The sequence below is a fragment of the Apis florea genome, unplaced genomic scaffold (assembly GCF_048593485.1).
Source record: "Apis florea isolate Af1SG1 unplaced genomic scaffold, ASM4859348v1 contig_3158_pilon, whole genome shotgun sequence".
NCBI lineage: Eukaryota > Metazoa > Arthropoda > Insecta > Hymenoptera > Apidae > Apis > Apis florea.
This window is the reverse complement of record NW_028256713.1, coordinates 2,984,584-3,008,263: the sequence shown is the minus strand read 5'-3', so window position 1 is coordinate 3,008,263 and position 23,680 is coordinate 2,984,584. Positions and strand designations below refer to the sequence as shown.

The 23,680-nt window shown below is 24.1% G+C and overlaps 1 protein-coding gene and 1 long non-coding RNA gene across 7 annotated transcripts; one reads left to right on the top strand and one right to left on the bottom strand.

Moving 5' to 3' along the window:
* Nucleotides 1–786: 786 nt before the first annotated feature.
* On the bottom strand, nucleotides 787–23,665 carry Evi5 (ecotropic viral integration site 5). 6 transcript variants are annotated; one of them, XM_031919927.2, is made up of 12 exons: nucleotides 16,281–16,475; nucleotides 14,231–14,464; nucleotides 12,674–12,937; nucleotides 12,230–12,494; nucleotides 11,725–12,087; nucleotides 10,848–11,525; nucleotides 10,252–10,734; nucleotides 10,048–10,146; nucleotides 7,278–7,345; nucleotides 6,945–7,147; nucleotides 5,848–6,003; nucleotides 4,507–4,625 (listed from the first exon to the last, which is right to left on the bottom strand). In XM_031919927.2, the coding sequence occupies exons 1-9, from the start codon at nucleotides 16,337–16,339 to the stop codon at nucleotides 7,292–7,294; spliced, it is 2,499 nt and encodes an 832-aa protein (XP_031775787.1). In that variant the 5' UTR covers nucleotides 16,340–16,475; the 3' UTR covers nucleotides 4,507–4,625; nucleotides 5,848–6,003; nucleotides 6,945–7,147; nucleotides 7,278–7,291. The 6 variants fall into 6 exon arrangements, with proteins under 6 accessions (XP_086765496.1, XP_031775781.1, XP_031775787.1 ...); XM_086909370.1 differs by lacking the exons at nucleotides 6,945–7,147; nucleotides 7,278–7,345; nucleotides 16,281–16,475 and adding exons at nucleotides 787–2,411; nucleotides 23,497–23,665; XM_031919921.2 differs by lacking the exons at nucleotides 6,945–7,147; nucleotides 7,278–7,345 and adding an exon at nucleotides 787–2,411 and having other exon boundaries at nucleotides 16,281–16,472.
* LOC147657436 (uncharacterized) lies at nucleotides 5,593–6,678 on the top strand. The gene is made up of 2 exons (XR_015292368.1): nucleotides 5,593–5,852; nucleotides 5,928–6,678. It is a non-coding gene; the product is annotated as an uncharacterized LOC147657436 (long non-coding RNA).
* Nucleotides 23,666–23,680: the final 15 nt, after the last annotated feature.

Here is a 23,680-nt window from a genome sequence, read left to right as displayed (position 1 = left end):
ATGCTATTAACAGTGATTTTTATAATCATATGATATAAGTAATAAAATATATTTTTGTTTCATTTAATTATTGTTTTAAATTTAGATTAATTCTAATGCCCTCTCGGAAGAAGAACACGGGGCTCCATAGCGTTCTAGTTTCAGACCTGAACCAACCTAGCCAACTGCTCTTCTTATTTGTATAAAACCGGCAACGTCGCACCAGATCGGCGTAACAACGAACCCCTTTTCACGGATTACTTTTTTCCACTCTCTATCCGATAGACTCCATTTGGAAAACTACCTGCCACAACTTGCGCCGCCCATGGGTATAAATTCTCTTCGAATCATACTATGCTTCTTTGCTTTTGTCTTTGCGCTTGATGTTTTATACTTTCCTCTCTTTCTTTCTTAGCTTTCTTCAATGATTGTTTCGTCCTTCTTATTCTTTTGGAATATCGTATTGATTGTTAAATCTATATATGAGATTATTTTTTCTATAAATGAGATTTTTTTTTATAGATATTATAAGAATAAATATCAATAAATGTTGCAGAAAGTCAAATCTTTTTGTTTCAAGACGCGAATTAATGATCGAAGGAATAAGAATTGATGTTCATTTCAATTATCGATAGAGCATAAAAAAAGAATGCATAAATATCGCAGTTATTGTTTCTTTTATTTTATTTTTTTATTATATTTTATTTTTTTATGAAAATTAAATTTTAACACATATTATTTTTCAATTTTATGGAATTTTTTTTTTTTTGGCAGTACAATGTTTTAACAAGGAAAGGAGATAACAACTTTAAAAGTGAATAAAAATTTATTTACTCCTGATGTGTGTTATAATATTCCCCACAATGTTTATGACAAATGTTCATATCGTTGTTCATAATGTGCGCGTTATCTGTCGAAAATTTTTGTGTATAACAGGAAAATCACTGACAAACGAACACTCATTTGAGACATAATTAAAATGCATAGTGTATATAGTTACTTCCAAATAATCGAAATTTCTTTATAGAAAGTTATTGCATTGCAAAATATTGAATAAATATATCTGAAGTGTATTTAATAATAGTTTCTTGAAATATAAATGCATAAAAAGAGATAAATAGTAAAATATATACATATTTATCATTCGTGTACTTTTGCGCTAAAAAAAGTTTCATTCGTCTTTTAACATTATTTTTCTTTTTGACTGAAGTTGGCACTATCAATGGCGAAAAATAATCGAATATTAACACTGATCGATCGATACCAACAAATATAATGATATAATAATGATCAATAAAATTTCTCAAATTCATATTTCAATAATCATTATTATTATTATTATTATTATTATTATTATTATTATTATTATTATTATTATTATAAAATAATTAAAATTACAAATATATATATTAAATATTTTTTTCTAAAAATATAAGTATATATTTGTAAATATAAAAGTATACATGTGTATACTTCTAGTAACATTTCTATTAAAATTAGTATACTCAAGATCTAAGAAAAATCATTCTAGAAATTGCACAATTGATTTATAATAGAATTGATAAAAAAATTTTAATTTAATTAAATATTAAATTTAAAAAAAATGTGATTATTAAATTAGATAAAGAATTCTTTAAAATTAAATATTATCTGAAAAAATATTTATTATTTTAAAAAATGCTGATTATTTTATATGTAGAAAAAAATATTTAAAAAATAAATTTCATCATTCATAATAACTAGAAAAAAAAAAAGAATTTATATCAAAATTGTATTACAGTTCTTTGTATCAAATCTTTTTTTTTTTAATAAGACACTGAAAATTTTACAAGGAATCGATTGATCAATGCTGATACCTCACTGATCGATCTTCGCAAATTGCATTAAGGTTGATCATTATGCTTTAAATCAATGAAATATTTATTAAAAAAAGAAATAAATAAATTTTTCTCTTTTCGATAAAAACATTAAATCAAGCATAAATGCATTTGCTGATCAATTTTTTAAAATAACAAATACTAACGTACACATGTATATATATCATAATTTTATAAGTTTTAATAAAGGAATTGTAGTTAAATCGCTTATACAAATTTTGCATTTTTATGATTTTCTAATTAAATACAATTCATCTTGTGATTTCTTTCCTATTTTTCACATTGTTATTTTTATCAATCATTAGAACAATATTTAGAAGAAGCTTAAAATTAAAAAAATATTCTGCATAAAAATTGATTTTCAGATAATCGCATACCTATATTCGCAGAAAGGATGTGAAAGAATTTTAGATATTTTTTAATGATCACTTTCATTAGCTGTTATACAATTAATCCAGTCGGCTCGAATATTATGAGGCAGTATCGAAATTATTTTTATTACTCTTCTTATTTTAATAGACGAAAGAAACATGTTCGATTTCTCTGGCGAAATATCTGAAAAGACGAGAAACTAAACCTTTTCTTACAGTAATAAATTATTGAGCTTGTGCCATTAAGCATTGCTTTAGCGTATTTCTATGATTTGTTTTAAAATTAATTGTTTTAAAATAGATAGATTGCTATGGAATGACTTTTCTTACACAATATTTTCATTTTCATGAAAGAAAGAGAGAAGTGTGTTAAAAGCGACACGATACATTGACTCTTTTTTTAATTTATTGAAAAATATCAAATTGCTATAGGAATTCTGAATTTTTTAAATATTAGAAAAAAAATTTTAATTTTTTTTATATAATCTAATTTATTTAAATCCTTTAAAAGCAGTGGTCATTTAAAATAGTGATTATGAAAAATGTTAAAAATATTTATCAAGATTAAATCTATAATTTTTTAATTATAACATATATTATAAAATTTAAATATTTCGAAAAAAGTAAAAAAAATTATTATTATTATGTTATAAAAAAAATTATTATATTATATTTTTGTTATTGACAAATTTTTTTATATTTACAATTTAAAATTTTTACATAAATTATTTTGAAATAGTTAGATATTACAATATTATATACATACAAAATATTATTCATTAGAATATAGTATGTAGTATTCATTTGAATTCCCATAACAAATTGATACATATATTTAAATACAATAGAAAATTGCAACAAAATAATCTCCAATTATGATTTTCAAATTACATATAATAGCTATAAAGCAAGTGAAAATGTGAATTTCGAGTGCCTACGAGAAAATAAAAAAAAAAATGTTTATTTGTTTGCTAATTTTAAATTGCAGAGTAAAGATCATTCGTGTTGTAAAAATTTAATTACTGAACCTTCTCTTTTCATAAATGAACTCAAATAATAAGATTTTACAATATTGCAAAAGATAGATACATGCATTTTTTTTCGATCAAACGTGCATGAAAGCAAAAAGTTTCATTATTTTAAGAAAATTCTTGGTGATGCTTTCATAATTGATTTTCATAATTTTGATACCAATTATTCGTGATAAAACAGAATTATTTACAGTATAATTTAGGCCAAAGCGAAAAATTGTGGACGTGTTTAACCCTTAACGTTCCAATAAATAAATAGATTAATTTATATTTAATTAAGAAAAAATTTTAGATCAGAAATAAAACTATAATTGATTTTATCAATAAGATTTTAATAATAAAATTGCAATTTATCTTTTTGTACAATTTTATTCTCTGAATCTGAAAAATTAAGATATTTTATTAAATATTTTCCATAATTTATAATCCATATTTATATATAAAATATAAAATTTATATATAAATTTGTAGTAAAAATATATATGATATTTAAAATGATTTAAAATTAAAAATTTATCTATAATAATTAATTATAATCAATATTACATAAATATTAAATACATTTACAAATTTTGTGTATAATATTAATATTAAATATTATTTCTCTTACAAATCATTTTTCTATCTCTTTATGAGCAATAAAATTTTCTTTCAAATTCATATCTATTTATAATTATAAATATTTTATATCTCTAAAAACTTGTTTTTTATTTATTTTAAAATAAAAGAATTCGAAAAAAATATTTATATAAAAAACTTTAGCTAACATATTCTGGTAATAATTCTGGTAATAAAAATAAAATGATTTATTCGCACTATTTCATAAAAAACACTTTTTAATGAATATATATAATGAATATAAATATTTTTTATGATTAATCTTGTAAAAATACGCTAATGAGTATAAACAAATACTCTTGATTGCATTAGACAAATGAAAAAAATAAAAAAAAAATTAATGATAAAATTATTTATCGTTATTGCATAATAAAAATGGTCATTTTGATATCGACCAGCTACTCCTTTTATCTTAAAAATAAATAAGTCCTGATCATTTATTTTTAACTCTTAAACTGTCTCAAAACATACAATTATTGCGGGAACAAGAATGGATCGTTAAGGGTTTGATCAAGCTAGAAAATAAAACCAAAAAAAAATGTGAATAAAATAAATTAAAAAAAAATTAAAAAAAAAAAAAAAGGATGGAAAAAAAAGCACTTTGACGTTCTGATCTGCGCAACTACTTACGTTGGAAGTAATTATCACATCCTAGGAAGTCGCTATAAGGAACGAGCTATCCGGGCTATTTAAGTTTTACAAGAGTACTCCCGATTATCTCGTTCGGTTTCACTTTCACTTTCATTAATCTGCAATTAGTAAATTAATTTAAGAAACATTGATAGTTGCTTTTTTTTATCAACAGTTGCTTTTAGATCCAATTAACAAAATTATAAAGTGTTATTCATTTTCCCTTCCTTAATAATCAAAATTTTTAATGAATTTTATTGTTTTTATTTAAGTGTATGTCTGTGTATGTGTTATGTTGTTTTTAAGAAAATTCTTTGCTTTATAGTTAAACTGTTTGAATCAATCTCGTGTCGTTTCTTCATTTCGAGAGCGTATAACAAATACGCAAATGTACGCAACAAGAATACTGATGAATCCAGAGTATTTGATATACTCGTTTTATCGTTTTACATGTTTGTATTTTGTTGTTGTTGTTTTAATTTTTCTGTAGAATTCTACAATCGGAGTAATATGCTACTGCGACCCATTAATGAGACTCTAAGTATACCGTCGTATCAGGAAAAATGTTTTTTGTTAATTCTTTTCATTTCTTTTTCTCTCATTCTTTCCTTCGCAAAAAACAATCATAATTTATTAATTTTCCCAACGACGGATTTCATTCTATTCAATATACAATTCCTTAAATGGAATTACATTTGGTTTAAATTACAAAAAATACACAGAATGCGTAATACGTATAAAAACATGTCGTTTATGCGTCACATAATTATATTTAATCTATAGTATTTGTCGATTGTAAACAGACTTCGAAATGTGTATCATTGATCATAAAAATCAATAGAATGAATCGATGATGGCTTCCGGTTCAATAGAAGTTTAAGATAAAGTAATAAAAATCACAAACATAGTATTACCACTATACGATTATCAGAATAAAGTATTTATAAGAGAGATTGAGATATTTAAATATCATTTTGTTTATATGTTAAAAGAGCATGTTTGCAAATATTTCGAAGTCTATTTGCAGTAATCGATTCGGGTCAGATAATTTTATATTGAGTTATTAATGACCACCAGATTATACCTAGTTAATCGCTACTATGCTGTTAATATATCACGAGCTATAGTGATATTACACGTTAACTAAAAACATAATATCGCTATTATCTCTATGTGTTCTTGATTTATAATTCTATGTGCGTTATAATTCGTCGTTTTCTACATCGAAAAGCATGATCATGAAACGTGAAAAGGTCCCATTTGCTTTGCCAATGGAATACTTCTGTGTATGTTCAAAAGATAATTAGCTGCCTAATGTCTGGTATACATGGATTTCTATACCTCTGGTGAGTTTTGTGTAGTCGCATTGATATGATCCTGTAAACAAATTCTGAGATCCCGCTCGTCCAATTCACTTTCAGTGTCAACACTGAAACTTCTTACATTTTGTCCACCATGGCCTGTCCAACGTTGCTTCCAACTTTCTAGCCTCATGACCTGTAGCATACATTTAATATGCAATTATGTTTATAAGTTTTAAGAATGATTTCTATGAAAGTCTATATAGATTTTGTACATCATCATTTTAAAAAAAAATGTGCTTTACATTTTCTTCTCTAAAAATATTTTGACACTGTTCAATTACTTTCTAATTTGTTAGATAACTGTGCATTGTAGTTTTTAATTTTTAATTTATAATTTGCTATTCTATTAATTATAAAACTTTGTGTCAATGATTATTTTTAGGACAGTTTTTGTAAGATGATTTGCATTAGATACTAATTTTTAAAACTAATACATGATAGAAAAAAATTGTGCAATTTTTATGATAATATATAGTGCTTATAAAAGTTCTTTTCACATTTCTATTGTATTTAATTCTTCACTTAATTTTTTTAAAGTAATAAAATTTACCTAAAACTAAATAATGATTTTTAAAAGATGCAAGAAATGAATAAATATAAATAATCACAATGATTAACATGCATTTTATTCTAATATATTCAATAGTTTGTTAAAAAAAAATATATATATATATTATAATATTGTATATATATTGTATATTATAATACTAAATCCTATTTAATTGTATATCGCTTATGTATCATTTCTATAATGTAACACTAATTTTTAAATATTAAATAATAATCGTTAATATATATTTCTAACTTACTGATTAGCATTAATTTTTTATTTTATATAAATCATAGTAAAATATTATGTTGAAAATTATATGGAGAGCATGCATAATCAATTTTTAACATTGATTAAGCAACACGTTAAATAAACCATAAGATTGATCATGAATATTCTTAAAGCATTTCTTGAATGTGCTTGGCATTTCTTTCTACCTTATTTACACCTGTGGTAAAATAAATAAAGAAAATGAAAATGAAGCATGCAAATAGTGATGTGCAAGTTGCAAAGCATATACATACCAAATGAGAATCAAACTGAGTGCTCTGCTACATGTACAATTGTAAGACAGCACAAGAAATCGAGGTAATGGGGGAACAAATGTGTAGGTATCAAAGAAAAGTCCAAAGACATTAGAATATCAAAATTCAAAGATAAAAACATTTGTTATTCTAATGTTTTTCTGAATCTCATAGCACTTGATTGTAGATTGAGATGAATTGTCCTGTAATTTAATATAGTATTTATAATATTTCATAAAATATACAGAACTATGTATATAAAAAGAAAATACAATTTTCTGATACACGTTGACATCATGCTAAGTACATGAAATGGAAGAAAATAATGCTTACGGATGGATAAAGACTTACTCGAGCCAGCGCCAAGGCTCAGTCTCCGGGCTGGTGATTGGCGTAGGGAACTAAGGAGACAGAGATAACACAGCAATAGAGGGTTAGTTTTACAAGAGCATTAGTTTTTTTGTGTTAGCGTTTGGTACCTTTACACAATAAGAATTCCGCTCATAATCCAAATCAAAATTCAATTATATAAAATCATCTTATCTTTCTATACGAATGATGTTTTTATTTGATAATTTTTTGTTAATAGTTATTATATATTTTTGTCGAATGTGTAATTAATATAAAAAGTTAATATTAAAATAAATAAACGATATCTTTGAAGGTGTAAATAATATATTTTTCGTGTCTTTCTTTTTCTTTTTCTCTTTTTCTTCTTCTTCTTCTCCTCTCTCTCTTTCAATCAAACCAATTATTACTCCGTGCTGTGCTAGCTCTCAATGTCTAATATAATGTTCTTGAAGCACAATTAGTATTATAAATGGCAAGCTTGATTTATTGTAAAATGATTTCAATAATATCTGTCTACACAAAACATTTCAAATATTAATATCAAAACATTGAAAATTTGGTACTTGCAATCATTATAATAATGTATTTATAATAAATTTTTATAATATTATATTTTACATAATTAATTTTTATAATTATTATCACGTGAATTTAATTTATTGCAAATTTTCAATGTAGAATAAAATTATATAACAACACATAGATATTATCATTACATAAATATTATTTTGTAAAGATACTTTCTTATATTATGATGCCCTCAAAGATATGTCTTAGTTCGATACAATGATGATTATAATATTTGCACAAGTGCAAAAAATAACATTAAATGAGCGGATACCGTAATCACGATTAAATTTAAAAGCAATTTGACATTTATTATTTATATTTTGCATTGCAGCATAAACATAACAAGCCGTGAATGCATCTTCGAAGCTTTAACATGTAAATAATTTCTTCTATGATTTAAAATTCACAATTATGTGAATACATAAAATTGGAAATAGAAATAATCATAGATGCAATTTTGATGATGAAAACGCGATGAATTCTTAATGTGTATAGGTACCTCTAAAGGAATGTTATTTGTTTAATATGAAAAGTGTGAAACGACTGTTCTCGTCGATAATAGCAATTAATTATTAATAATAAATGTAAAAAATATGTATCATTTTTTTAAATTCATTAATTTTAGAAATCTTTAAAAATGTTCATCGAAATATTATTATAATTATATTAATTAATAATATTAATGTGAATTCTTAAATAAAAATCGATAATTTTATTTTATTAATGTTGATAAACTTTGTTTCGATATTAAATTGAACTTACAAGAAGAAAAAAAACTTTCTGAAATAAAAATTATAATCAAATATTTTATAACACATGATTTCATCAATAAAAGAAAATTACTTATTAGCGTGACGATTAGCATTACATTGCAGTAAGAGGTGCAATTTGGTGCATAATTTTGTGAGTCACAATAACATAAAAGCATAAATTACACCTTTGCTTATATTACATATTATTATGATAGATATAATTTTGTGCACCCAACAAGTACAATTGAATTATATACATATGTTTCTCTAATATATCGTCCTTGTTAAAGGGAATTAGAATAGTTAGAATATTATTAATGGTACATTAAAAATTTAATTCTTTGCGAATATGAATAGTGCGATAGAAGGAACGATAGTAGTGTTAAATCTTCATTAATATGAATTTCAAGATGAAAAAAAAGTGAGCGTGAAAGTTTTTTACAAAATGGTGTTACAAAAATGTGCATTATCACAAATGTAGATGATTAAAAAAAATTGTTGTTATAATGAATTGTAAAAACTATTCAAAAATTTGAATTATCGTTTTTAAGATTAATGATTTTACGTAGAAAAATTCTATAAATATATCTAAAAAAAAACTATCATTTGTATGAAATTATAATTTATTACACAATCAAGAGAAATATATTAAAAATTGTAATTAGGAAAACTCAAATGTGTTAATGAATACGATATTTGTATAGAACTTATATAATTTGATGACTAGACATATGAATATGCGGGAATTAATATGAGGAACCTATAAGAGACTATCAATTCCATATCTCCAAATTATTCAAATACGTACGATAAATCTTGACATACATTACGTAATTCTACAAGCTTCGAAATTTACTAACTTGCAATCTAATAGCAAATCGAATAAAAATTGTATTTTTAAACTAAATACTGTAATATGATGATATTTCTACTCTCTTTATAAACTATATCTTCATTATTTCTACCATCGATACTTTGAATTTATATGATAATTAATATATTTCAAATAAAGAAATTTCAACTTTAATCGAAGAGATTTAACGAAAACCATTGACGACCATATAAACATATATAATTATTATTATATTTGTGCATAATTGAAAGCATTCGTAAACTATATTTCCAATACTAAAAAATATGCTCCTTTAAGATTTCATGATTGATTTTATTATTTATTTTGAGATTTAATACTAAACTTAATAATAATAACAACAAAAATATCATGAAAAAATTAATACATGCAAAATATATAATATATAATATATTAAAGCTTTTGATAATTTTTTTTCTCCATGAAAAATAAAAATGTATCTACTTTTTAAAAAAGTTTTTTTCATTCACCTCTTACTGCAGTTTTTTTTTTTTTTTTTTTTTTTTAATCAATGCTTTCATTAATGCAACATGATACACAGTGAAAAATTTTTACTTACCTCAGCTTTTAATTCTGCAACTTTATCTTGTAATTCTCTGACTCGTTCACTGTCATCCAAGTTATTCCTAAGCTCACCTTCCGCATGCATCTCTTCATTCTATAAAAAATAAAAATAATTAATATATATTGATAATATATTCACATATAATATATCATAAAATATCAAATTAAAAAAAAGAATTATACAAATAAAAAATAGTACTTTTAATTCAAGGAGAGATATTTTTTGCGTGAGTTCTGCTACTTGTTGCGCATGCTCTGCATCACGTATCCTAGCCATCATAGCTTCATCCTTCATCTTTGATTCTAAATCGGAATATTTATGTTGTTGCTCCCGTAATTTAGTAGTAAGTTCTTTCTCTCTTGCTAAGGCAGCTTCTAATTCATCTTTAATGAATTTTCCACCTTCGTCTTGTCGACGTAATTGGTTCGTAGCAACTTGCACTTGAGTTTCAAGCTCCATGACTTTAAGTCTAAGCTCCTTCACTTCGGTTAAAGCTTCCATTTCTCGAATTCTGGTTGTCATTAAATCTTCTTCATATTTTTGCACTTCATGTCCTCGATTCTCCCAAAACAGAAGTTTCTTCGGCGTAGAATCACTTGCTGGTTGCGTTTGGGCGGAACGATGTTCTTGCAAATGCCTTTGCCAGGCACTGCTTAATTCCATTACTCTTTGCCGAAGATCCTAACAAATTTCTTATATTATGATAAACATATATATATTTTAAAATTAATAGAAAAACGAAAATTATTTTTTTAAATGTAAAAAATATATAGATTTCTAAAAAGAAAAATTACCTTTAAAGAAAGATTAGCCTCTGCTTCCCTTAGTTTCACTGCAATCAATTCTTCTTGTAAATGAGCAACAGAATTATCCGGTGTTGTTTCTCGTAACGTTTTTTTATCTTCTTCTAATTCTTGTATTCTTGCTCTAAGTTCTCTTATCGTCGCTTCATTCTCTGCCTCGTATAATCGAACCTTCACTAATTCTTCTTGTAAACATTGTATCATTTCTTCTTTTTGCGACAATGCTTCCTGTTTTAATAAAATTTCATCCAAAGAGGATTGCTTTGATGTCACATTTTCTTCTAGCAAAAGCGACAATGATCTCAATTCTTCATGAGCTTGTTCAAGTTGATGACTGGTTTCAAGATGAGTGTGTCGAAGTGCTGCTAATTCTCTTTGTACAACGAAAGCAGTTTCCTCCTCTTCTGCTCGGGAAACTTGACCCCTGACTAATCTATCTGCCAACTCTGCAGATTCAGCTTCCAGAAGTTCAGTTCTTTGTCTAAGTAACCTATTCTCGGCTCTAAGTCTACGAAGTTCAATCATCTCTTCTTGCTCTTTCATTTTCAACACGGTATAATCTTTCTCAAGTTTCTTCATTCTTTTTGGATTTATTTTCATACTATAAGCAAGATTCATGAGGCCATCAGGATCTTTTTCTGCTCTTCCAGGTAATTGTTTCTGAAAGAACTGCATAGAAAATAATCGATAAATATTAATGAAACAAAAAAAGAACCAACATATAAACAAAAAAAAAGCCACACATGTAAATAAAATTCTTGTTTAATTATTAAATCTATAATAGTTGATTTTTTTTTTATAAATAGATATAATAAATTTTTTTTCTTATTTACAAGTAAGATGTAAAATTCTGATGATAAGAAATTACCTTCAACATGCCTTCCATGTCCAAGCTTAATAAATCTTCCTTGCCTAAATGTAACATGGCCAGTGCAACTTTGAAAATAATTTCCATGCCTTCAGAGAGAAACACGTCAAAAATGCGACAGGCCAGCGATAGACTGAGCGTTGTGGTAAAAAGCGTAAGAAACCAAGACGATGCGTACATCGATGTATGAAAACCTTGAGCCGCAAAATGAGCGTGTAACTCGGGATGCGTGTCAGCAACTAAATGTTCTAGCTGATACATGCACACCCCTAATTCAGCCATACTCGGCTTGAACATGTCTCGCAAACGATACTCTTGCATAAGCGCTACCAGTACAGCGAAAGCTTCTTCTTCTGGCATTTGCTGTAACAACAAATTGATATACCTATTTAATTTTTATCGGCGTAATTCATCCCATATTTTTCCTTTTTTTTTTTATCTTTCTTTAAAATTATTATTTTTATTCTTTCATATTCCTCTACCCCTACTCAAACATTAAGTGTACCTGCATAAGGAGTAATCCTACAATAAATCCCGAACCTTGACAGTATCCCACTTCACGATCATGAAGGCTATACGCTTTCATAACGTTAAATAAACTCTCCTGGCCAAGCCCATCTTTTTCTTTAAAAAAATCATGCTCAGGATACGTTCTGGCTATATCCCTTCTGATTATCCTTTCGCATGCGGACGTAGCCTTGATATATTCAGCGAATTGCTTTTTCACAGGAGAGTCATGAGCACCACTTAATAATTGCCAAACAATACCTCTGTAACGATGAATTAATTTACGAATCAATTTTTCCTCAATTGAAATGCTTATCTTTTTTTTTTTTCACTTTATTAATTATTTCATACTAATTTTTATTAAATTTAGGAATTTTAAAAATCATCCAAAATTACTAATGAATTTGATAAATTTAAGCTTTCTTCCAAAGCGGTTGATTACCTAAAATGATGAGGTATTCCTTGACGCACTAATTCTTTGACGAATTCTTTCCTCTTCTTCCAATGATAATCCCAATCAGCGACGATGTGACCCCATAGGGTCCATGTATTCTCTTCACCATCAGCTGAATTGTGGCGTCGGGGTGCAGCATCGCCATTTCCTCCGCTGCCCCCCGACGCCACAGACACTTGAGATGTGTCAGAACCTTTCCTACTGTGATTGCTTTGGAGCGAATTCAACGATTTTGCATCCGATTCGATAAGCCTGTTATTAATTAATATCAAACTCTTTAAGATAGATACTTCTCCTTAACTCAAATATATTTAAACATTTTTGAGTGGTAACATATGAGATGATTAGTTCGTGCTAACTGAAATGAAAAATTCGTCTTTAATAACAACGAAAATATTTTTAACAATTTGTCAGAAAATTTAAATTTTAATTGAATGAAGTTATGTTCTTAAATTTAATTAGTCAAAGAAAAATATATTCACTAAAAATAATTGCAATTTTGAGACATATAATGGACAAATCTGATAAGTGTTATAAAATGTGTAAAATTCTTGTTTATAAATATAATAAATTCAGTTCTTTTTTTTTTTATAGTTGTTAAAAAGTTTTAGAAAATTATATTAAAATTATTATTTTCATATGTTACAACCCAAGATTATAACAAGTATCCTTAATGCAAGAGTATATTCTTTCTTTAAAAGAAAGTGTGTGCTTAGTATCGTTTAATTTTCAAATATAAATAATGAGAAACACAAAATAAGCAGAACTGCAAAATTAATAAAAAAACATACTACTCAAAATAATTAAAAAATCTTTCTAATTCGAAATATGAATTAAATATTGAGAATGAGAAAAGTTTGTATGTGTAATATTATGAAACTTTCATTAGTAATAATATCACATAAGATATGTATTCAATTTCAATAAAACTTTATAGATAAAGAGAAAAGAAATATTTACACATGTTATTTCAATTACATAACTGAAGAAACATTAAACGATAAAACTCGCTTCACACATTAGCTTGCCAAGTATATAAAATTTTACATTATTCTATTGCATTCAACTTTTTTTCTCACGAATAAAATTATATTTATAAAGTTTCACAGAAATTGATAAATCTCTATACTATTTCCTGTTACAAACATATTCATCTCTCTCCATTAATATAATTGATATTTGACTATAATAATTACTTTTAACTAAATCTATTGAGAAACAAATAGTCCATATAATTGATACTCATGAAATAGAATTTCATTAATTCTCTCCATTATCTACGATTTCCTTTTCAAAAAATCGATTCAATCGTTAATAATTCATTTATTATTAATTAAAATTTCGTTTTATAAATATATTATCACATGTATCATTTAACCTTTTCTCACTCGCAATCGTTTGATTTTGTAATTATATTGAGTTATGAATTAATATACATAATCGAACATAAAGCAGCGATATATATATATATAATATTTAAAGCATAATTTGATTGCACGTGCAATGTCGATGATGATGAATATTAGTTAGCACATGACGATTCACCTATTGGCTTCCTCCAGCTTAGCTAATAGAGCCAGTTCGTCGGTGGGTATTTCCTGCAACGAGTTTATACTCTCTTCCTCAGATGAGATTGGCGGTGTGTTTGGAAGTATTTTGTTCGTTTGGCTGTTGTTCTGACCGGTCTGATGTACCGTGGTGCATAAACACAATACACTCATCACCTGCGGTCCATAACGCGATAATCCTAATTGTCCGGCAGCCTGCTTCTCTTGACCCCTACAAAACAATTATCGTTATATATCGTGGCATATCGTGACGTAATCAAATTGATATTAGGAACTTTTATAGTTTCGTGCTGATTATATAGGACTTCCTGATGCAAATTAATGCGAATAATATTTAATATTAAATAATATTAAATGATATTATTATGTATCAAAATAATTAATTAATTGGACCATGTCATAGTCAAAACATAAGATCAAGAGAAGGAATGCATTTATTAAATCTTTCATATAAAATTGAAAAATTATTCATATAAAAATATCAATGCAAAGTATATTAAATAGGATATATAAGTATATTAAATAAAATTATTTTAATAATTTTTATTTATATTATTTTTGCAAAGTTTCCAATTATAAAATTAATCATTTAATTATTTATAACCGATAAATAAACGCTCGATACAAAATGTATCGAGAGAAATTTTTAGAAATTTTAAAATCAGATAATATTCTTTATTCTATTGTTATTATAAAAATCTGAGATCTAGGAGTAGAATACATTAAAATTATATTATAAAAAAAATATTTTATAAAAAAATTGTATGTATAAAACTGTTAATTTATTCCTATTTTCTCTTACGTAACAATTTACGTTTTATTACGCATTGCTGTTGAAAAAAAAGCAATACGAAATACGATTATATTTTCTATTTCAATTTAATTATTTCCTCACGCAATTGAGGGAAAATCGTTGATAACATGTACGCATTTATCTTTCATCTTTTTAACGTGGAAATTAATTAACGAAAAAAAAAGAAAAGTGTAAAAATTTTATTAACGAATCTTTTTCAATATCAATTTACAATATATTTTCTTTCATTAATTCGTCATTAAATCAATCGTATAAGATCGATTCAAATGATAAATCGATCGATCTTCAATTAAAATTCGAATCATTCTTTAGCCCTTTTCTATGAATTTCATGGATAGTTCCAATAAATATTCGTTATCTGTCGAATCCAGAATTATTGAATTAATATTTTTTTTATCGCTAAAAAATTTAATTTTGAAGAAAAAAAATTCTTATTTCAATTTGAATTAAAATTTTCTTTTTTAGAAGGAAGATTGGATATAAAAATTCAAAAATTATTATACGTAATTTTTGTTTTATAAATATTTTTTAAATGGGATTTGAGTATTTATTATTTATATATGAAAAAAAATATTGAAATACATGTTATACGTGATCTGTATTAACTTCTTATAGTAGAAACTTTTTTAATAATTATTTAAGTGAACATCTGCTATTCAATGTCACCACGTTAGATACAAAATAGAAACAAAATGTATGTAATTAACGATTAATATTAACAATTCTCGATGTGAAGGTTTGGGAACTAAAGACAAAGTTCAAATCTATACTGTATCGAGTATCACACAGGCATTATAAAAGAAGCATAATTTAAAACCTTATAATTATAGTAAAGTCATAGTTAAAATTTAAATTCGATAGAAGTACATCCGACCTTGTTCTATTTGATCCAATATATAATTATCCAATAGATCTTTAATATTGATTAATTTTTCATTTTCTCAAGTTGCTCATTTTCTATCGCGAAATAATTGTAAATATTATTAAATAATTGTACCTTTATGATTTTTTTTAATGATTAAATATATAACTTATATAACGTAGATAGAATCAATGAATTTTTTCGAGATTTTTGATATAGTATAATTTGTATAAACGTGCAAAAGAAAGATGAAAGACTACATTTAATGATATAAAGGAAATGATATCTATTGTAAGATCAATATGACGATATTACTCGATATAACAAGGCAAGAATATTCATATATTCTACCTTGTTTTATTTCGTGTCCATCGCGCCGCCGCTGGTGCCAGCAAACCACGAAGAACCATCGAGAAATTTTCTCGTCACTCGAGTAACTTTTGATCGAAAATCGGATTCGAAATCAGCCTCCAGTCCTCTATTTGTTCAACTACTTTTAATTTTTCCGCAAAATGCTTGTCGCAACGTACAATTTTTCAACAATTTTTCAACAAGTGGAATCGTTTTACTTAATCGATTATCATTTAGTTGCATCTTTTTCTACGAATATCTTTCGAGATTGATCACAAAAATTTATCGATTAAAAATTCGAGACATTTTTGTACTGTCACATAAAAAAATCTTTAAAAATTTGTAAAACTAGGATTTCGATAAAATTAGAAAATTGTCACAACATTAGAAATTAAACTTTCTTTTCTTCGATTACTTTCCATTCCTGGATAAAATATGCATCTTAATGGAAATCAGGAAAGAAATCTTGCAAAATGACTCACTGCAACTGTCTAACGTTAATATTTTAGAACTTATCCTTGAAACCGAAGTTTCTCTAACCGATCGAAAAGTTTCACGGCTTCTTCTTCGATCAAGGTTATTTTTGTTGGACATCAGAATTTTTGTTGAAATATTTTAAGATATTCATTTATACGACTTATATCTTCATTATATTTATATCATTACATTAAACATTTTATTCAATATTTAATTTTTATTGCTAATAATTTTACCTATATTCTATATTATTATAATATTATATATCATTATTTTCTATTCTCAAAAAGGATAAACGAATGCTGTTAATTTTTGCCATTTCAAACTTTAATTTTCCACTTCGATTCGAAGCTAGTAGATGCACAATAGCAACAAAAAGAAAGCTGAGCAATTAGCACGTGCAAATGAATTAGCGAACGAATGCAAACATTCGTAACAATGTGCCATACTGGCTACGAAATGGGATAATTTATGTTTCTTAGTTCTTTAAATTATCATGAAATTTCAACTGCATGACGAATTTCCGCATCTGCATATCGTTTAAATAATTCCTTAAGATGCAACTTTCTAATATTATTAAATTAAATTAAATATTATAATGTAATATATGCAATTACGTGATAAATTTATGATAAATATTAAAAAAAATATTAAATATTAAATATTAAAAAATATGTAACAAACAAAAAAAAATAATGATATTATAATTGAAAATTTAAAATGTAAAGATGGAAAGTTATAAATTTTACTAAAAAAAATATGCTTTAAAACTTTAAAACATATTCTTGGAAGTACTCATAACATCCTCTAGATAAATCGTATCGTTTATCATTCTCTGCTTATCTCATTTTTGAAAGTAAATATATTCGTATCATTTGTATAATAATTTATGAATAATATAATTAATGATAAATAATTTATGATGAATAAAAATAAATAATAGTTGACATAATTAACATATATGTTTTTATTTTGTAGTGAAATTAACGTAAATTAATATAATTTGTATCTTCTCTTCTTCTTAAATTACTTTATTCACTATAATTTCCATTTTTTCATTATATTTCGATAAATAAATATAAATGTAAAATTATTTTAATGAAAAATAAAGATGATGATAATAATAATAATAATAATAATAATAATAATAAAAATAGAAAAAGATAATAAAATGATTTTGATAATAAAATGAAATGTTTAATATAAATATAGAAATAAAAGAAATATTTTGACAAATCTTTTATTAATCAAATTATACACAAACGAAGTGAATTATTGAATCAAATGTACAATTTTTTCAAAATTTTTCGCCATTCAAAGAGTTATGGCTATAAATATAAAATTATGCTTTGATTCACTATTATATCATCAAAAATCCATATAAATCTTTTATCTTTACAAAAAAATTCTTATTAAATTAATTCTAAGTTCTGAGAATTCTAAGTTATTAGAATCTTTTTTACCAAGATAAAAAAAATCGCGTGATTACTGACTGATCATGTCCTAGCCATGTCCCATTTCGGTTCATTCATAAATGTATAATAAATTGTAGGTGTGTCCAAATTTTTGACATATCGCTGGTATGTTTCAAGATGTCACGCTCTACATTCGCGTTAGGAAATATATATACATAGTATAAGATTTTGATATAATAACAAATGATATTGTCCATAACTATTCAAAAGATAATAATATATAAATAACAAAAAAAGAAAAAAATAAAAAAAAATATTAGTAGAAAATTGGAATTATTTTTTATTTATTTCTTAGAAAATATTTTAAAAACACTTAAAAAACTCAATTTATAGGATAACAGATAAAAAAAAAAAAAAAGAAAAATATCAATATACGATCAAATTATATAAAACATTTGGCTTTAATATATCAATAGAAAAACAAATATTTTATTTTTCATTGTTTGAAAATATATAAATTTAAACTGAATTTAATTTAAATCTAAAAAGATACATCGTTTATCAAAATTATTATACTGCAAAAATTCGTTCTCCAATTTTTCTGAGACTGTATCAAATTTAATCTTAATTTTAGAAAAAAAAATAATAAATAAATAAATAAAGAGAAACTTATAAATATAAATAAAGAGAATACTTCCACCAATTGATCTCAAAAGCTGCCTTTGTTTCAATTTGCAATTAATTCTGGTCCATTATATACCAAAGACCATTCCTAATCCAAATAAAAATGTTAATCAACGAACAATTAAATTACAATCCAAATTACAATTAAATAAATCATAAAATATTTTTCATATAAATTATCTCCTAACTTTTATTCAACCCAATTTCACTCTTTTAAAACACATTAATTTTAAATTCTTTTTCTTATTTATCTTCAAAATATTTGTTTTTTTAATTTCCAATTACATTTATATAAATCAACACATCATCCTTCATTTCAACGAAAATCTTATTACATTTTAAATATTATTTATTTAATAAACATTTAACCAAAATCTAATACATAAATTCGAAAATCTTCTTCTCTTTAAAACACAATTTAAAAATAATACAATAGTATAATTTAAAAAGAAAAAAAAATAAGAAACAAAAAAATGAAGATTATTTACTATAATAGACGAGCGTATGTAACTAAATATATATATATATATATATATATATATATATATATATATATATATTTATCCAGAAATGAGGAAAATTGAGATCAAGTGGTATGACAGGTATAGAGGATTGTCTAATCGATGTACTAATATCACAATATCACACAGAGATAACGATTGGTCTCTCGAATGCAGTCGAGGCACGATATCCGACAAGGGACGCCGGTTAATTGGCCAATCGATGTTGATTTTATCTCGTTCCCTTTTCCGATCAAACTGGCACAGTAGGATCGCCAAACACATACTGGAAATATGTACGAAATGGTTTGAGGGTCGATGGAGCCCGCGCAGGCCAGGATGCTCCACATGCGCACCCAACCTCTTCTTTCGTAATGCGAGAGTAAATGAAAAGACTGCGATTCCGGTGACGAAACGACAGGAAATTTTCCGTAAAAAAAACGTAATAAATGATCGAGTTTTTTTAGATAATAGATGATTTTTGCAGATAAAGTTTTAAATTCATTTTATATTTATAAATATATACTTGTAGTCTTTATAATGAAATATTATCCTTAAAATTTTATCATTAAAATATCTCATCTATTTCTCTAATATTTAAAATTCAATATAGAATGTTGATAATAATAATGTTGATATAAAAAAAAAACATTTAATTTTGAAAAGCATTCCATCATATTCATGGAGAAGATTTATTGTAAATTAATATTAAATATTTATTCAAAATCTATATAAAATCGAATATTACATATCATAAATCGTGAAATATCTCGATATATTTCGATAGATACAAAAGGAATAAGATGATTTTGGAAAATTGAAGTAAATTAATTCGTTTGAATAATTAATGTGTTTAGAGAAGAAAAATCAAATTTTTGCAGAGGTATTAGATGATTTATAAGTTCTTTGTTGATTAAATTACTTATATTACACATATAGCAAAAAATAAAAACAAATCATTTTTAATTGTATTGTATAAACTAATGTAATAATTGTAATAAACTAATATAATTAATACAAAATAAATTATTATACAAATACTTATCGATCAATAATTTCTTAATATATAAATGGTATTCATCAAGTAAAATCAAATTGAAAATACCGAATTAGAGCAAATCATTCATTAAATTTATTAGTTTCGAAATCAAAAATGAGTGAATCACTAATTTTATTTCAATTTTTTCAATGAAAATATAATATAGCGTTTATTTTATTTTATTTATAATTTTATCAAGTGGAAAAAGTAAAGTATATTTTATAAAATTCGTAGAAGTGAATATATAAATTTTTCTAACTTTCTAATTATATCTATAATTAAAATTCCAATTTATAATAAAAAAATACATTTTGTGCAGAATAATTTTATAAGATAAAAATTGAACGATTTTTTTCTATAAACAACTATACATGTATATATTTATATTACAATATATAACTATTTATATTTTATTTCTAAATAGAATTTTAAAACAAAAATTTAATAAAAAAATTAATTTTTATATACAGAGATTAAGCTTGTATATTTGTATATATATTTATATATTTATAATTATTTATAAATATATTTATATTAAATATATTTGTATATTTGTATATTATATATTATATATTGTATATTGTGTATTGTCATATTTAAAACTTGCAATGATTAAATGATTTTCAATAAATTTTCAATCAAATTAAATGATTATTATTAATAAAAAATTAAAAATAAATTAAAAATAATTAAAAATAAATTCGTCATTTTAAAAAATATATTGTCATATTTTATTATATCATTTTTATTTTTGTCATAATGAAAAATGTTAAGATATCTAGTTTGTTAAAAAAATATAATTCATGTGTAATTGCATGACTATTCAGTCATTACATAACTATTATTTATTATAATATAAATTATTATCTGAAATTTTATGAAAAATTATATATAATATCATACACTAACAATTTGATAAATATTTGAAAATTTTTTAATTATATAAATATTATTGTTATATAAAAAAAATAATAAATAATTTTTCTTCAAAGTTTGTATCTACTTCTCGCATCAAATAAATCACTAATTTTTCAAAATAAAATAAAATTAATTTATGAAAGAAAATATTGACAAGTGTAATTTAAAATTATTATTTAAAAAAAGAAAAGAAATATATCATAATTTTTTTAAATGATTCTATCTGATTCGTCATTTTTATTATAATAGGGAAATTTATTATTCATTGAATATTATTTAAAATTTGATACTTGTTACTACAAAAATATAAAGAGAAACGAAACACGAAAAAGTATTACGATGAGCTAGGCTCGAAGTGGAAATGGAGAAAAAGCGCATATCTCTTCGCACGAGGAATAATTACATGTGAAAAAGCAACGAACCTTTCACCGGTCTCTATTTACCGAAACAAATTCGTTAGGTACGTTGGTTATTCTGGATTCTTCGATTAGCGCGTCTAACATGTTACGTTGGATTTTCATACTTTTCAATATATTATTTTAATTGTTCCATAACCATAAATGACGAATTGCTTTACTGTTACTATTACAAAACATATATGTGGTTATATACATGAAAAGCAATCATTCAAATGCATGTGCAAACAAAGCGATTAAGAAATGGAAGGACAGAAAGCACATTCGTTGCATATCGGAATGTGATGATTTAAAAATAATTCCTCTGCAATTTCAGCAACCGAATTCTTAAAAAATATACTAATATGAGTCAAATATGATGAAGAAAATAATTGCTCAAAATAAAAACTAAAACTATCTTTTTTAAACAATATTATAATCTTCTCTTCAATTTAGTAAACACTGTTGTAAATTGAATAAGTAGAAAAAAAAATTTTTAATTGAACAATGATTCTTTTCTTTTACATTTTATTTTAATTATTGCTTTCTTTGCTCTTTGAAAATATTTTAAAACATATAAAAATAATAATTATATAATTATAATTTAATTTAGAATTATAATTATAGTATATAATAGTTATTATATTAAATTATAATTATAATATATAATAGTTATATTAAATTATATAATAATTATAATTTAATACTTATTTGAATTAAATATATACTTTTATAAATAGATATGGAAAAACAGAATTTGTTTATGTAGAATATTATATACCTGCAAAATAAAATTGTGTCAATAAAATTACATAAATTTTCATAATTTAAATTTATATAGAATATTGTATAAATATAAAGTAATTATATAACTTAAATAAAATAATTATATAATTTTTGAATATATAGTTAAATTTAACAATTAATATTTACAATCATTTTATTCTTATTATTCTACGTTAAAGATTATCTACAAAATAATTTATCTTTCATATTCTATGTAATTTAAAAAAAGTTTAAAAAATAGTTAAAAATATTTATAATATTTAATTTACATTTGTCTATTTTAAACTAACATAGATTAGTTTTTCATTTATTAAAGAAAAATATGAGAAATTTATATCATTATTACATCCAAATGTTAATTCATATGAATCTTAACATTTTTTTAAGTTAAAAAATATAGAAAATTCAATATATTTTTTAAAAATTAAAGTAATTTATACAATATTATAATAATAGTTATAGTATTTATATAGATATTATTTAATTGTAATTTAAATAAAGAAATATTACATCATGTATCATTATTTCAATTTCAATACAATTTAATATTTTTATAAAAATATTACAATTTTCAATAGCCACTTTTTATTTAAAAGCATATATATATTTTTAATTATTAATAATGTTATCTGGATAAAATTTTATTTTAATTTATTTTTAAAAAAATGAAAATATTAAAAGCAAAATACGATCTGTTTAAATTAAAATTTAAATAGAAAAATAAAAATATTTTTAACATGACATCATTAAGTATTACTCCACATATAGTTTGTTCTTGTTCATATCGTATCACTTTTAAGTGAATGAAATATTATAAACCTTTGAATATCAAATATTAAAAACACAAAAAACAAACAATTGATAAAAAATATCTAACGATATAATGATGGAAAAGAAAAAATTGTCAAAATGGTACTTATCCAAATTAACTAACTGTCAGCGAAACGAATCATGACGACCATCTGTTTCTAATATGCGCTAAAATTATTGCAAAGCACGTACCTTCGATGTAATTATTATTCCATATGTTCCTTGTAAAACAAATCACACACTAAGAAAATTATGTTCTGTGTCAGCAAAAGTGCATATAATGCTAATATAAGGTACAGAAGAATATACGCGGCTGTCACTACTTAAAATTGTCATCACGATAGATTCGTTCATGTACACTGGTACCAACCTTCCA